The 13,640-nt window shown below is 38.2% G+C and overlaps 1 protein-coding gene across 1 annotated transcript in view; it reads left to right on the forward strand.

The window, feature by feature from the left end:
- Positions 1-11,761, forward strand: part of LOC110108363 (probable 1-acyl-sn-glycerol-3-phosphate acyltransferase 5) — a 30,942-nt gene extending 19,181 nt beyond the window's left edge. Inside the window, exon 4 of the mRNA XM_020838982.2 lies at positions 11,143-11,761. Coding sequence (XP_020694641.1) covers positions 11,143-11,585 — 443 coding nt within the window. The 3' untranslated portion in view covers positions 11,586-11,761. The remainder of the gene's footprint in view (positions 1-11,142) is intronic.
- Positions 11,762-13,640: the final 1,879 nt, after the last annotated feature.

Below are 13,640 nucleotides of genomic sequence, written 5' to 3' on the forward strand. Positions count from 1 at the left end.
GACGGATCACCCTAGGCGTTCTCGTAGCCCGGTGGGAAGGAATTCGATGTGAAGCTTGCGGCGAGGCGGGTAGGCCTCAAAGCACTTTCATAGCGTGACAAGGATGAAACTAAGTACCCTTAAGCGCTCTCGTAGCGTGGCGGGGGAAAGAAAATTGTGTACTTTCAAACAAGTACTTCGAAGACCCTTAAGTGCTCTCGCAGCGTGATAGGGATTGAAGAAATATGGCCGCGGTGTCGCCCGACACCTATCTGAAGCGCTCTCGTAGTGTGTAGGGGAAGGCTATGACTCCTGAGATTTCCCCTAAATGGGGAAGACGTCTGGAGGGAGACTGCCGAAATTCAGAGCAAATGCAGATGACCTAAACTTGAATAAAAGGACAACATGGGACTATATTCGGATTTCCAAAATTGAATGACAAAGAACTTGAACTCAATATGACTGCAGGGAACTCGAACAAAATGCACAACGAACCTGACTTAAGAGAATTGAACTTGCAATTAAACTAACAATGAATGGAACCAGATCTAATACCTAAAATAAAGTTGTAATTTGCAAGACAATGAAATTCTTAAAAGCAAATGAACAAGATGTTTGTGATGCACACATCGGAGCACGTGTGAACGACAACAAAGGTGTAACAAACACGACAACATGCTTGCAAGCTAAGGCAAATGCAAAAATATGATGACACGCTTATAATCAACAACATGAAATTGTCATGTCAACTAAAAATATTAGCAAGCAAATTCATTATGTGAGCCATAAGCTATCTTCAAAGGCATTGAGGAACTTGTTATATTCGACATGACTTGTGCTTGCAAACGATAAATGAAACCTTCAATAGATACTACAACTCATTTATAATGATTGTATAAGTTGGAATGTAAATGCCAATAAGGTAGTTTTATCATGCATATTGCAAGCCACCCTATAAACACACTAAAAAAGCATGTAGTGAATATAGTGATAATTTCCTGTGAACAAGAACAATAGAGCTACAATGAACACAAGCACCAACAAGAAGTGGTGAAGGATTCATCCTGCACACAGTGGTTATGCTTGCATGCAACATTGGAAGATTTACATTTAGTGCTGCTTGTTGTAATGCTCATAGTAGTCTTATCTACGAGCAATGTTGAAGGATGTTGTATTGGACATAATTCACATCATCATGCAACGAACAATGACGGTTGGCATGCACAAAAGATAGTAGTTCACCAACATAACGTATTAGAGGAAGTTGTAATGAATGTAACCTGCTTGCTTGCAACTAATATCGATTAGCTTGCAAGCGAATTCATTAATCCTCTTACAATTAACAACGATCAACATACAACAAGTATAGTAACTGCTTACGCTGAACAATCTACTAGTTTGCAGATGAATGCATTAATCCACTTGCAAGCAATAACAACAGATAAGCTGTGAACGGAGCGACTCGCTAGTCAACATACAGAGATAAATCAGTGACTAATGTAGCTCAGCCAACAACCAATAGTTTATTGCAGGCAAATGTATCAGCCTCTTATTGAAATTGGAGAATCGACCTGCAGTAGACATAACAACTCGCTAGCCAACATATATGAAGAGAGTGGGGGCAAATATAACTTGATTTGCACCTGACAACGTCACAAAAATGAACATGTCAATCTGCCTGCAATCGGTGATAATAGATATGCTATAGGACTACAACGAACGTAAGCTCCCATGAAGCATTGTAGGAGACTTGTTATTTATACAACAAGCTATCTACAAGCATGGACAACAAGCATATGATAAATACAAGCATCTACAAGTTGCGTAACTAGAGGCGATTAATAATGCAACACCCTTACAATTTATAACCACACAATATCAGATAAATACACCGGTCCTCTACTGATAGGAACAAATGACATGCAACAAATACAAACATCTGCGGGTTGTCGTAGAAGATCCAGTAAATACCCAATACGCTGTCTACATACATAAGCAACAAACCTGTGATGAATGCAACCGTGTACGGACGGATGCTGAAGATCCTCCAGTACACAATAACTCGTTTGCAAGAAGTGATAAACATCCCTACACATACAATGCAACATGTATACACTCAAATATGAAAGTGCACATGCAAACACATAAACCCGTATATATGTAAGAATATATACTCACATGGGTTAGACGAGCATGTTATGGGTGCACACGTGACATTTGAAGATGCTGCACGGGTCAAATCATAAACCCAAGTTCGAGCCTGATCCTTTTATATGAGTAGATAGGAGTCGACAAAGCTCGAACAAGTATACGGTCGACTGAGATATTTATTTTAATACGTTCATATTAGACCTTCAAGGCCTATTACAAAGAAAAATTAACCAATAGAAACATGAAGCCAAAAACAAACTCGATCGTATGTCAGCATTTAAATAGAGTCAATAATGTTCAATAGATAATTTCAAAAATGCCCCCTAAATGTCCGCATGAGCCCTGACGAGCGTGTTATGGGTACACACGTGACGTCTGAGAATGCTGTGTGGGTCTAGAAATGAAATTAAATCTGAGCTCGATTTTTTATGTGTATGGATAAGAGTCGACACGGCTCGAAGCGTTAAAAAAATATACTGTCACAGCATTGATCGGGATATTTTGTTTTATAGTTCATATTATGCCTTCAAGGTATACAACTAAGTAAATTCACTAATAAAAGTATACAACCGATAATGGACCCGATCCTATGTCGGCAAGTAGACATAGTCGATACGGTTCAATCAATGAAGTGAAAGTGCCCATAAATTTCTCGATGATGTCCGTGTTGAACGTATACCTCAATCGAAGAGTTTTATTCCAAATATGCAAGCAAAGACTTTCCAAATAAGCAAATACCCATAAAATTCAAAACTCCATGAAAAACTAAAATTTAAAATACTTAAATCGAAATCAACCGTCAAAACACTTAAAGCATAACTCATCCATCCTCCGATATAATTTGCCGAGGTGAACAAATTTAAATATCACTTCGGCTCACAAAGTGCCAATGCATGATTGAGAATATCACTAGGATTCATTCTCAAATAGCCTCTTGCTAGCAAGGATAAGACATATGTCCTCTAACTGACAGTTTTGCCACCAAATGACACCCCAGGTAAATGATAATGACTGGGGCCCTTTGAATCGAGTGGTCTGCTGCCAAATGGTACCACTAATTATAGTCATGATCAAAGCCTGTATGCTCCCCAATGACACTAAATCCTTGAGATATGAATCAATAGGACAAAGCCTTTTGTGAGCTAAAGTGGATTCAAATTTGTCTCTTTTGATAAATATTCACCCTAGGTCTATAAGGTATCCTTGGGCGTAGCAACCCATGACTGCCGCTAAGAATCCTTCTGTTAGGTTGGGTCGACTACATCCTCTGACTAAGTAGACCAGGGATCATGATGACTCGGGATGACAGAATCATGGGATCTTGATCGAGCTCATCATCACCCCCACCATCCGCTTTAACTGTAAGATTTTAAAAAAATTGCAAATTTTAAATATTAAAATTTCAAATACCTAAATCATGATGCTACTAAATGCTAGATACACACTACATATCTATTTGACGACTATCCTTAATCGAAAGTTCTCTCTTATTATTGGGAGGGGTAATTAACTATAGGGGCTTGCGTCTATAGGAAACCAGAACTCGTATCATATGTAATCGCCAAATGAGGGCGAAATATCTGGATAGTGTATTATTTCAAACCTAATTTGCCTTCTGAAAACTTACCCCAAAACTTAATCAGTTAAAAATCACCCAAAAGAATGGAGGCTGGGGTGCGAATTTTTGGAGCCCATAATTATTTGATCAGATGTAGATTAATTTTAAACTTTAAAAATCTCCTCACAAGTTGTTTATTTTCTTACACATGGAATTAGTGATAATGAACCCCGTATTTTTTAGGATAGATTTCATACATGATATTAACAAAAATATAGTATTTGCATGTAAGAGTTTGGATGGAAGGTTGGTTGTTAATATGAAAGATAAAGACCGATATCAATTGGTTGATAGTTGAGCTTAATTAAGATTGATACCTAATTGGGTGAAAATTGGGGTTGACTGATACCAATTAATTGACAGTTGGGTTTTGGTTAAGATTGATACTCAACTGAACGATAATTGGGTTGGAATGACGAAAATACCACATTAAAACTTTTGCATTTATAATTGCATTTATATAATAGTGCATTGAAAATCATACTGACATAAATATTGATACAACATAACATGACATATTAATATTACTCATTTGGTGATAGTCTTCTTTACCGATTTTTCTTATAGTTTGATATAGTACTCTTTATTACATGTCTATTTGATAGATTTTTTTTTTACTAATAGTTTGATAGATTTTTTTTTTACTTAACTAATCATAATGATTTTATTATTCGATTTTGAAATTTTCTATTACTTGTATTAACTGATGATTGATATTGATTGGAATTAGAACACGCATATTGAGTCTTTTGCCTTGCATTGAATACATTGATAGAGTTTGGTTACTTGCTGGACTTTTATACTCATTATCTGATTTTAAATGATTTCATATAAAGAGCCTACAGCTTGAGGCTGTGCACTGATGCTAGTATAATTTTTATTTCAACTTTTGATTTATGTATTTTTTTTTGTAGCAAGTATGATTATTGTATATATTATTTTTTACTATGATTATAAATTATAATTATTAACAGTAGTAATGTGATTTTTCGCATTTTATTAATTTTCTTTAATGCAATTAATCAGCTCTCAATACTTGTGTTAATCTGGTTATAAATGAATAAATATTGGTTGTATAATAAAAAGATAAAGAGAAAGAAAAAAAGAAAAAAGAAGAAGAAATTCTTTCATTAGAGATCTTGGGTTGTTACAAAACTGATGCTTAACTCTCTTGAATGGTTCCCATGCGGAGTCATATTCGGGTAGGGTTTTCCACTTTCTTAGCACTTTCTTGAACCCACTTTCTCCTTTCCATACCCCTTTCAGCTCCAGGGGTTCCAACACCAAACCTCCAAGTCCTTAGTGTCATGGGTAGTTCTGAACTAGCTGTATGATCCCCAATAACTCTTCTCAATTATGAAATGTGGAACTCTGTGTGTATGGTGGCGGTCGGGGATAACCTCAATCGATAAGCCATAGCTCTAATCCTCTCCATTATCTCGTAAGGGCTAAAGTACCTTGGTGCTAGCTTCACATTTCTCCTATTAGCTACCGTCCTTTATCTATAAGGATGAAACTTCAAATATACCCTATCTCCCATCTCAAATTATATGTCCTTCTTATGCCCATCCGCTTGCTTATTCATGATCTGCTGAGCCCTCAATAAGTGCCTTTTTAATTTCTCCAGCACGCTATTGCTCTCCTCTAAGTATTATTCCACTGAAAAAACGGGTGTGCTACTCTGCCCAAAATACATCAAATGGGGTGGATCCCTTCTGTACAACATTTTAAAAGAAGTCATATGGAAGCTAAATGATACAAAGTATTGTAACAGTACTCTGCCTATAATAGCCACTTGGCCTACAACCGAGGTATCTCTGAAGAGAAACATTGTAGGTAAGTCTCTAAGCTCATGTTAGCCACTAATCTCTACCCATCTGTCTGAGGGTGGTAAGCGGTGCTCATCTTCAGTATTATCCCTTGCATCCTGAATAATGCCCTTCAAAAGTGACTGAAAAACACTTTATCTCAATCGGACATTATAGACTCTAGTATCCAATGCCGTCTAACCACCTCTCCGATGAACGCCATTGCCACTATCACCGCCATGTAGGGATGTCATAGGGGAATAAAGTGCGTAGACTTGCTCAATCTGTTAACTACCACCAGAATCACTGTAAACCTCATAGATCGAGGTAAATCATCCATGAAGTCCATAGTGACGTCCTCCCACACCTGGTCTGGTTGAGCTAGTGGTAGAAGTAAACCCCCTGGTGCCATGGCCATGTACTGTTCCAGTAGCATACATCACATTTCTTCACTATCTCTTCCACATCCTTATGCATTTCCTTCCAATACAACTTTACTGTCAATCTCCTGTAGGTCTTCTGCACACTAGGATGATCCCCAACGCTTTCATGGAACTCCTATAACAAGTGTGGAATATGGACCGAAGGGCAACACAAACCTCCCATGGTACAGCAGTCTCTCCCTCTCTAGGTAATAGTTAGGGTGGCTATTCTTATCCCTCAGTAGATCTGCCCTAATCTTTCCCAACTACTTATCATGCACACTCTCCTCTTTAATATCTCCCAATCCAACATTAGTGGTTTCAACATGGCTAACTTCTGGAGCTCTCCCATGCTTCTATACAAGGCATCAACCGCCTTGTTCTCTAATTCTGGCCTATACTATATCTCAAGGTCATAGCCCAACAGCTTTGACAGCCACCTTTGATGCTCCTCGGTCATCATCCTCTGCGCAAGCAGATACTTCAGGAACCTCTGGTATGTCCAGACAATGAAATGTCGACTCAATAAGTAAGGACGCCATTTCTGAACGGCCAACACGATAGCCATTAACTCCCTCTCTTAGACTGACTTCAGTCTAGCTCTGGCTGATAACACTTGGTTGAAGTAAGCTATAAGCCTGTTATTTTGCATGAGCACTATCCCCAAATCATATCATGATGCATCAGTCTTTGCTACAAAATCTAGCTGAAATCTAGTAGGGCCAATAAAGGTCTTGTGGTCATGACCTTCTTTAATCTCTCAAAGACTTGGGTAGTCGCCTCTCCCCACAGGAAGCTATCCTTCTTCAGTTGTTCTGTCAAGGGCCAGGATATGTTGGTGTATCCCCTCACTAATCTCCTGTAGTACCCAGCCGACCCTAGGAAACTCCTCAGCTTCTTCAGATTCCTAGGTCGAAGTCATTTCAACATTGCATAAATCTTGGCCTAATCAGTAGACACCCCCTTTTGGATACGTGCCCCAAGTATTCCACTCTAAACTACATAAAACAACACTTCTTTTGGTTGGCCCTCAGCTAGTTCTTCTGCAACACTTCTAAGCTCTTGGTGATGCTGGTAGTCCACACAAAATCTCCTGCTCCCATTATTTTTCTTGACCAGTAAGATTGAGTTAGAAAAATGACTCACACTCGGTCTGATGATCCCTGCCTTTAACATCTCTCGGATCAGCTTCTCAATCTCATTTTTTTTTTGTATCTAAGGGTAGCGGTAAGGCCTAATACTAATCAGCGACACACCCTCCCTCAAGATGATGACGTGCTCATGCTCCCTCGGTGGTGGCAATCCCTGAGGTGGTTGAAAGACTTCACTGAACTGCTATATAAGTGGCTGTACTAAAGTAGGAATGTATCCCCCCTCTTCCACCAATTTGATCCCCTCTAAGCTTTGTAGTTCCACAAGAAATCCTCCCCTCATCTCCTGTATGGTCCTCACCATGGCTTTGAGTGACACCCATGGCTTAAAATTGTGCAATATGAGGCTCTCCTTGAGGCCCGCCTTTGCGCAATTCTAATAAAAAACGCCTCGATGCTTACGCCTCGAGTTTTTTTTATGAGGCTTGTGCCTCAACTTGGTTGAGGCCCGTCTCGCCTTACTGGCATGAAGCTTACGCCTCATGCTATATATATTAAAACTTACATAAATCTTGAAGTAAATGCCTGACATTGGACTCTATAGGAGAGAAGGAATGGGAGAGAGTAGTTCACCATAACGATGATTCAAATGAAGAACCCCTTAGTGATGACAGTGTTGATGACATATGAGCTCTTATGTGATATGTCATTGCTATTTATTTTTGGAAATTAGAATTATATGCTAATGAAAAGAATATTGGGATTTCGGAAAGATAGAATTTTGAGTTGAACTATATTTCATGTTGTCTTTGCTACAAAATATTATTGAGATATTTTGATTTCACTTCATATCTTATGCTTTTTATGTTTTATATTATTCACTTATTAGTATATAACAAATTTATAATTTTATGTTTATGCAATTTTTTGATTTTGAGGCTTACGCCTCGCCTCACGAATGAAAAATGCCTCAATACCCGAATACGTAATTTTAAACATTGGTGACACCATGACTTTGGATAGCTCGCATCACCGCAAATCATCACCCTTCTTCCCTTCCCAGCAGCTCCTTTGTCAGTGTTCCCAATTAACCTTGGTATCCCCCAATGTTTGTAATCACTTAACCCCAAATGACATTAGTGCCATCCAACTCCAATGGAAGGAATTTCTTTCTCACCTAGACCCCCCATATGGTTAGAACAACTTCCTTACACACTCCTCTACCGATCTCCACCTTCCCAATGCCCATCATCACTCCATAGAAACCTGTATCCACCAGTCTCACACCCAATTGGTGTACGACCTGGTTGGAGATGAAATTGTGGGTAACCCCATTGTCTATCAACACCATCACCTCCATGTCTGCTATTTCTCCCTTCACTTTCATAGTGAGGTTTGGAGTGAACCCCACCACGGAGTTCAAGGAGACATATGCTATATCTAGATGTAGCTTTTCCTTCTCTCCCAGTGCCTAACTATCACCTCCCGCAGCTTTTTTATCATTATAGTCGGTGAGAACCTAAAGAGTTCGGTCCTTACACCTATGTCCTGGTGTGTACCTCTCATCACATTTGAAGCACAATCTCTTTGTCCTCTTCTCTTTTAGCTCCTTCTTGTGAGCTTCTTGAAGTTTCCTTTAATCCCCCCTTCCATTGGCTTCTCCTTTGAGATCTCTTGAAGGCTACCTAGTGTTTGCTGCTTGGGTGCTAAAAATGTGATAGTCATCCGGTACGAGCCTCTTGAACTGCTTTCTTTGGCTCTCTTCTCTAAGTGCTTCTAATCTTCCACTACCTAGGATAGCTTCATATCCTCTCCCAAATCATGAGGTCTCATCACTCTAACTGCCGTCCGGATATCTGGTTTGAGTCCTTTCATGAAATTCTCCTCTAGTACAATCGCAAAGAGCCAGTCCAATCGACTAGACAGGTACTCAAATCTCTCACGATACTCCAGTGATCCTTCCCGCATCAATGCGAAGAACTACTCATAAAAATCTCCTCCCCGGCTGGTTCTAAATCATTCGAATAAGCAGTCTTTGAACTCCCTCCAGCTCCCTATTGGTCGTCTCATGTCACTCCACTTGTACCATGCTAATGCCTTTCCCTCCAAACACAGGCCAGCTGTTGTTAGTCACTCCTCTGTCAACCCATTGACGGTGAAACATCTCTCTTCCTTGTAGATCCAATCATGTGCATCCTCTCCCTACCAGCAGATTGCCTCCGTCCCTCCCGATTCCTCCATAACTTTCATTTCCCGTGGGGTTATGGATTCTCTCTTCTATGCTCGTACTCGTACCCTCCTTCAAAATCCCCCCTTCTTTCAAAATAAGTACCCCTACTCTCATATTCAGCCCATCTTCTTGCAAAATCAAACCCATTCGCTTATACCCACTACTTATCTCCTAAACCCTAATAGGTTCTAGGGGAGGCATCCCATCTTCTCCATCTAAAATTTCCACCTCTTGATTTTCTTCTCTCCTCATCAGGTTTGGGTTTCCACGACTCCCTTGGCCGTTGGTGTCTCCCCTCGCCTCCGATGACATCGTTTTGGGTTGGGCCTCAAGCAACTTCCTCAGCATTTCTTCAACGACAGTAAACTTTCCATCCATCTTTTTATGGACGAATGTTAATTGATTTTCAAATTTTGAAATTTTTTTCACAAAATCTAATCTTAATTGGCCAATCTCTTATTCCAATACTTCTACTTTTCTTTCAGCCATACGTACCCCAAATCGATGCTCTGATATTAATTTGTTAGGAAATACTTATATAAATTCAAGAAAAGGGTTGTCTGAAATTGAATTTCAGTAAAGAGAAAAACAACGGTTAAGAAGAACAACGTGCCAAACATGGAAGAAAACCTTTATAATAGATGAACTAGGGAAGAAAACAAACAAGATACAATGTATCTTTAATTTGAAGAGGAAGATCCGACTCTCACAATCTCTAGCTGCCTGCTAGAGCCCAAATAACAAAAGAGAAAATTAAATTCAGCCAAACAAAAGATCCCTAACCCTAGGAAAAAAGTTCTACTTAAAGCATACAATCATGAAGGAAATTTCCAAAATAGTCCCTCCCTTCTCCTAAACCCCTTAATTCTCTCTATTGGACCCCACCCTGAAGAGGGTGGCATCAATGGGTGCAACATCTTTTCGGTCTCTGGTAGACTAAAGCTGCTGGATCGGTTGGACCGGTTCAGTGACCGATCTATCAAATGCCACTTTGTTTTAGTTTGGAGAGGAATTAAAACTCTCTGCTGTTGTGATATTTCTTCTTCAAAGAATAAGGCAAATGGATATTTATTTTGGTTTTTCCTTGATTGTTGTAGTGCTTTTTACTTGCTCCTACTAGAAAAAAATTTAAGTTGTGTTTGGGACGGATTTTTTAGCACTTGAGAAAAAAAAATTTGTACAATGCTCCAACGCTGTTTAACCAAGTGCCCTGACGCTATATGTAGCAAAGCGCCCCGGCACCGTGTTCCCAAGCGACCTGGTGCTGCAAAATTTGTTGGGAGAAACAACAGAGAGAAGAGTGTCGTAGCGTTGTGTAGTGCCACAGCGTTGCGTGTTTGTGCGCCACAGCGTCATGATGATAGAAACTTGAGTGACACAGCGCTTCAAGGCGGACTGAATAGTTTTCTTTCTCATTTTTTTCGAATGGTGGCATCTCTTGGTGTTATTTTCTTGACTTTCTCTTGTGTTTTGTGGGGAGAACAATGTAAGAGAGTTGAGAAGCAAGGAGAGGGCGAGCCAGAAGAGATATCTGTACTTATTTCTCCCCATTTTTATAGTAGATTTTTTTGTTTGATGTGGCTCCGTGGTTTTTTTCTCGATTTCGGAGTTTTCCACGTTTAATCATGGTGTCTTTTACTTTCCATTGTTTCTATTTTCTTGTTTATTTCATTACGGTGGTTTACTTTCATCCCATCAAATAGTTCTATTATGCAATTTGTTGTACTGAATGACTCTCTCTGATCAAACAACATTTATTATTCCAAACAGCCTAAACAATTCTTGAAAATGACATCTCTTTATATTTGTATCTGATGTCCCCAATTTTGTTTATCTTATGCAGTCTATGATATAAGTATCGCATACAAGCATCGCTGCCCAACCTTTTTGGATAATGCCTTTGGCGTTGATCCGCTTGAGGTCCATATTCATATTCGACGGTTCTCACCACATGAGATTCCAGCATCTGAGAATGATGTTGCTGTATGGTTGACTGAGAGGTTTAGGATCAAAGACCAACTTCTCACCGACTTTACCAATCTTGGTTGTTTTCCAGATGAAGGGACTGAAGGAGATCTCTCAACGTTTTCATGCCTGGTAAAAGTTGCTGCCATGTTATTCCTTACATGCGTATTTATATACCTTACGTTTTTCTCGGCCTTCTGGTTTAAGATATATGTTCTTATTAGTGCTGTTTACCTTACATATATCACCCACTTTGATATTCAACCAACTCCAATTTTAGGCTCTCTACAGGCCTTGATCTGTAGTAAGAAAGAATTGTGAAGTTATATCATTTTATTTAGTTTTTTTTTTTTCCTTTTTTATTTTCTTTCAGCAGTTGTTGAAATTTATGTTCTGCTTTAGTTTTTGTTGATGACATTTTTGTAGCTTGTAACTACTAATAAGTATGCAAAATAAACGCATATTGGCAATTAATTGAAGCTTTGATTGATGTGGTATTTTTGAGTTTTGCGTAATTCATTTGGGTTATATCTGTTAGGTAATTTTGAATTTAAGACGATCTGTCGGATCCATAACAAATAAATGTAAAGCCGTTTTTATGCGCCTAAGCTGATGTCACCGTTGTGGATACTACGCGCCGCATGGCAGTTGTACATATATATATATATATATATATATATAACTTAAAAGTGTATATGTAGGCTCCCTCCCTTAGAATAAGAGTTAGTTTGGCGTTTGATAAAATAAGTTGTGAAATTATTGTATAGAAAATTGTTTTATGAGGTTGCCGTATAAAATTAGTTTATTTTTTTTTGAAAAGTAAATTATCGAGCTGTTGTGTTGCAGTTGTATAAATATCTTATTATTTTGATACTATTGTATATATATTTAGTAGAAAAAAAATATTTAGATGTCAATTTTCTATTAAACTGAATATGAAAACAAATTATTAATTTTAATTTAAAATCGTATCTAATTTTTTACAAATATTTTATAAGCTTTAAATGATAGTTTAATAATTTTTTCATACAATGTATTATATTTTAAAATAATGTGGAAAAAATTAAAATCTCTCATATTGCACAAGTGGATTCACATTTGTTGAATTCTTATAATATTTATTTATAATATATTTTAAAAATTAAATACATATATATATATATATCTTACATGACTTGCTTGAAAATTGTAATTCAAATGCAGATTTAGTATAAAATGAAAGGTTAGTGAAGAGTATCGGATGAAGTTAATTAGATTTCACGCAGTGTCAAATCGAGCGAGAAGCCAGGGTAGCAGCCGTGGCGGTTTATCGTTGGAGGCATGACAGATCAAGAAGCCCGCTACTTGCTTCTTCAGCTTGCGGATGTGGCGGCCGCCGATGAAGAACTACGTGAGTATGAGCTGCTGTTAATTCTTCTCCCACAAGAACTACTTCAGCTTCGAGAGGAATCGCACAAGAATATATTTCGTCCCATTGTTTTGAATTAAGCTAATACGAAAGACGGTGCAGCTAGCAAAAGATTCTTCAGAAATTTACCTTTTCAACTCTCGATTTCAGTCCGTTCGAATATTTAGAAATCGATAACTTGAGTGACCCTGACCAGGAACCGGAAGATTGTTTTACAGTGATGAGGCAACGGGTTAGAGCAAGAACTGCTGAGAGTAGGTGCAGGAAGCTCCCTGATTCATCAGTAGAAGAAGGTGAAATGCGGAGGATTCGCGATTTTTCTGGGGAATATCGTCTAAATAAGAAGGGGTTCAACTCTGTCAAATACTAATAATAGAAAACCAAAGAATAGGTATCGTAGAGCAGAGATCATAGGTGGCACTGATATGAATCCCCTTCATGTATTTATAATTTAAGATCATTCATAAACAACGGTTAAGTATAAATTAATATAACATCTTAGGGAAAATTATCCATATCGCACAAATTTAGATAAATGAAGATCTTGTATGTGAGATTAAAATTTCATTTGGGATGACTTTTTTAGTGCTTTCACATTCATGTTACTAATCAAGGAGAAATTATGTTTTCCATTCCGAAGTGGTATATCCCCATCATTAGGAAGACAACCATAATAAGATTGAAACAACAAGCTTCAATCAAGGAAAACTGACATGAAAGACTCCATTTCTCAGTAATGATAATATCATATTTTCTAGCATTCACCGGGTCGTTGAAAATGAAATACTTTCTACTTCCCAAAATCTCTCTAAAAAAAACCCAGTAAGCCTGTTGCGTCCTGGGTATTCGCAGCGTTAGAAACATACAAAGTTTAACTTCTTAACTTTGTACGAACATCCAGCATGAACACATGTAAGACGTCATTTATAGGGACATCAAGATTTTTACGTGGAAAACCCCTGAAAAGG

This window comes from Dendrobium catenatum, unplaced genomic scaffold (assembly GCF_001605985.2).
Source record: "Dendrobium catenatum unplaced genomic scaffold, ASM160598v2 fragScaff_scaffold_716, whole genome shotgun sequence".
In the NCBI taxonomy this organism is placed as follows: domain Eukaryota; kingdom Viridiplantae; phylum Streptophyta; class Magnoliopsida; order Asparagales; family Orchidaceae; genus Dendrobium; species Dendrobium catenatum.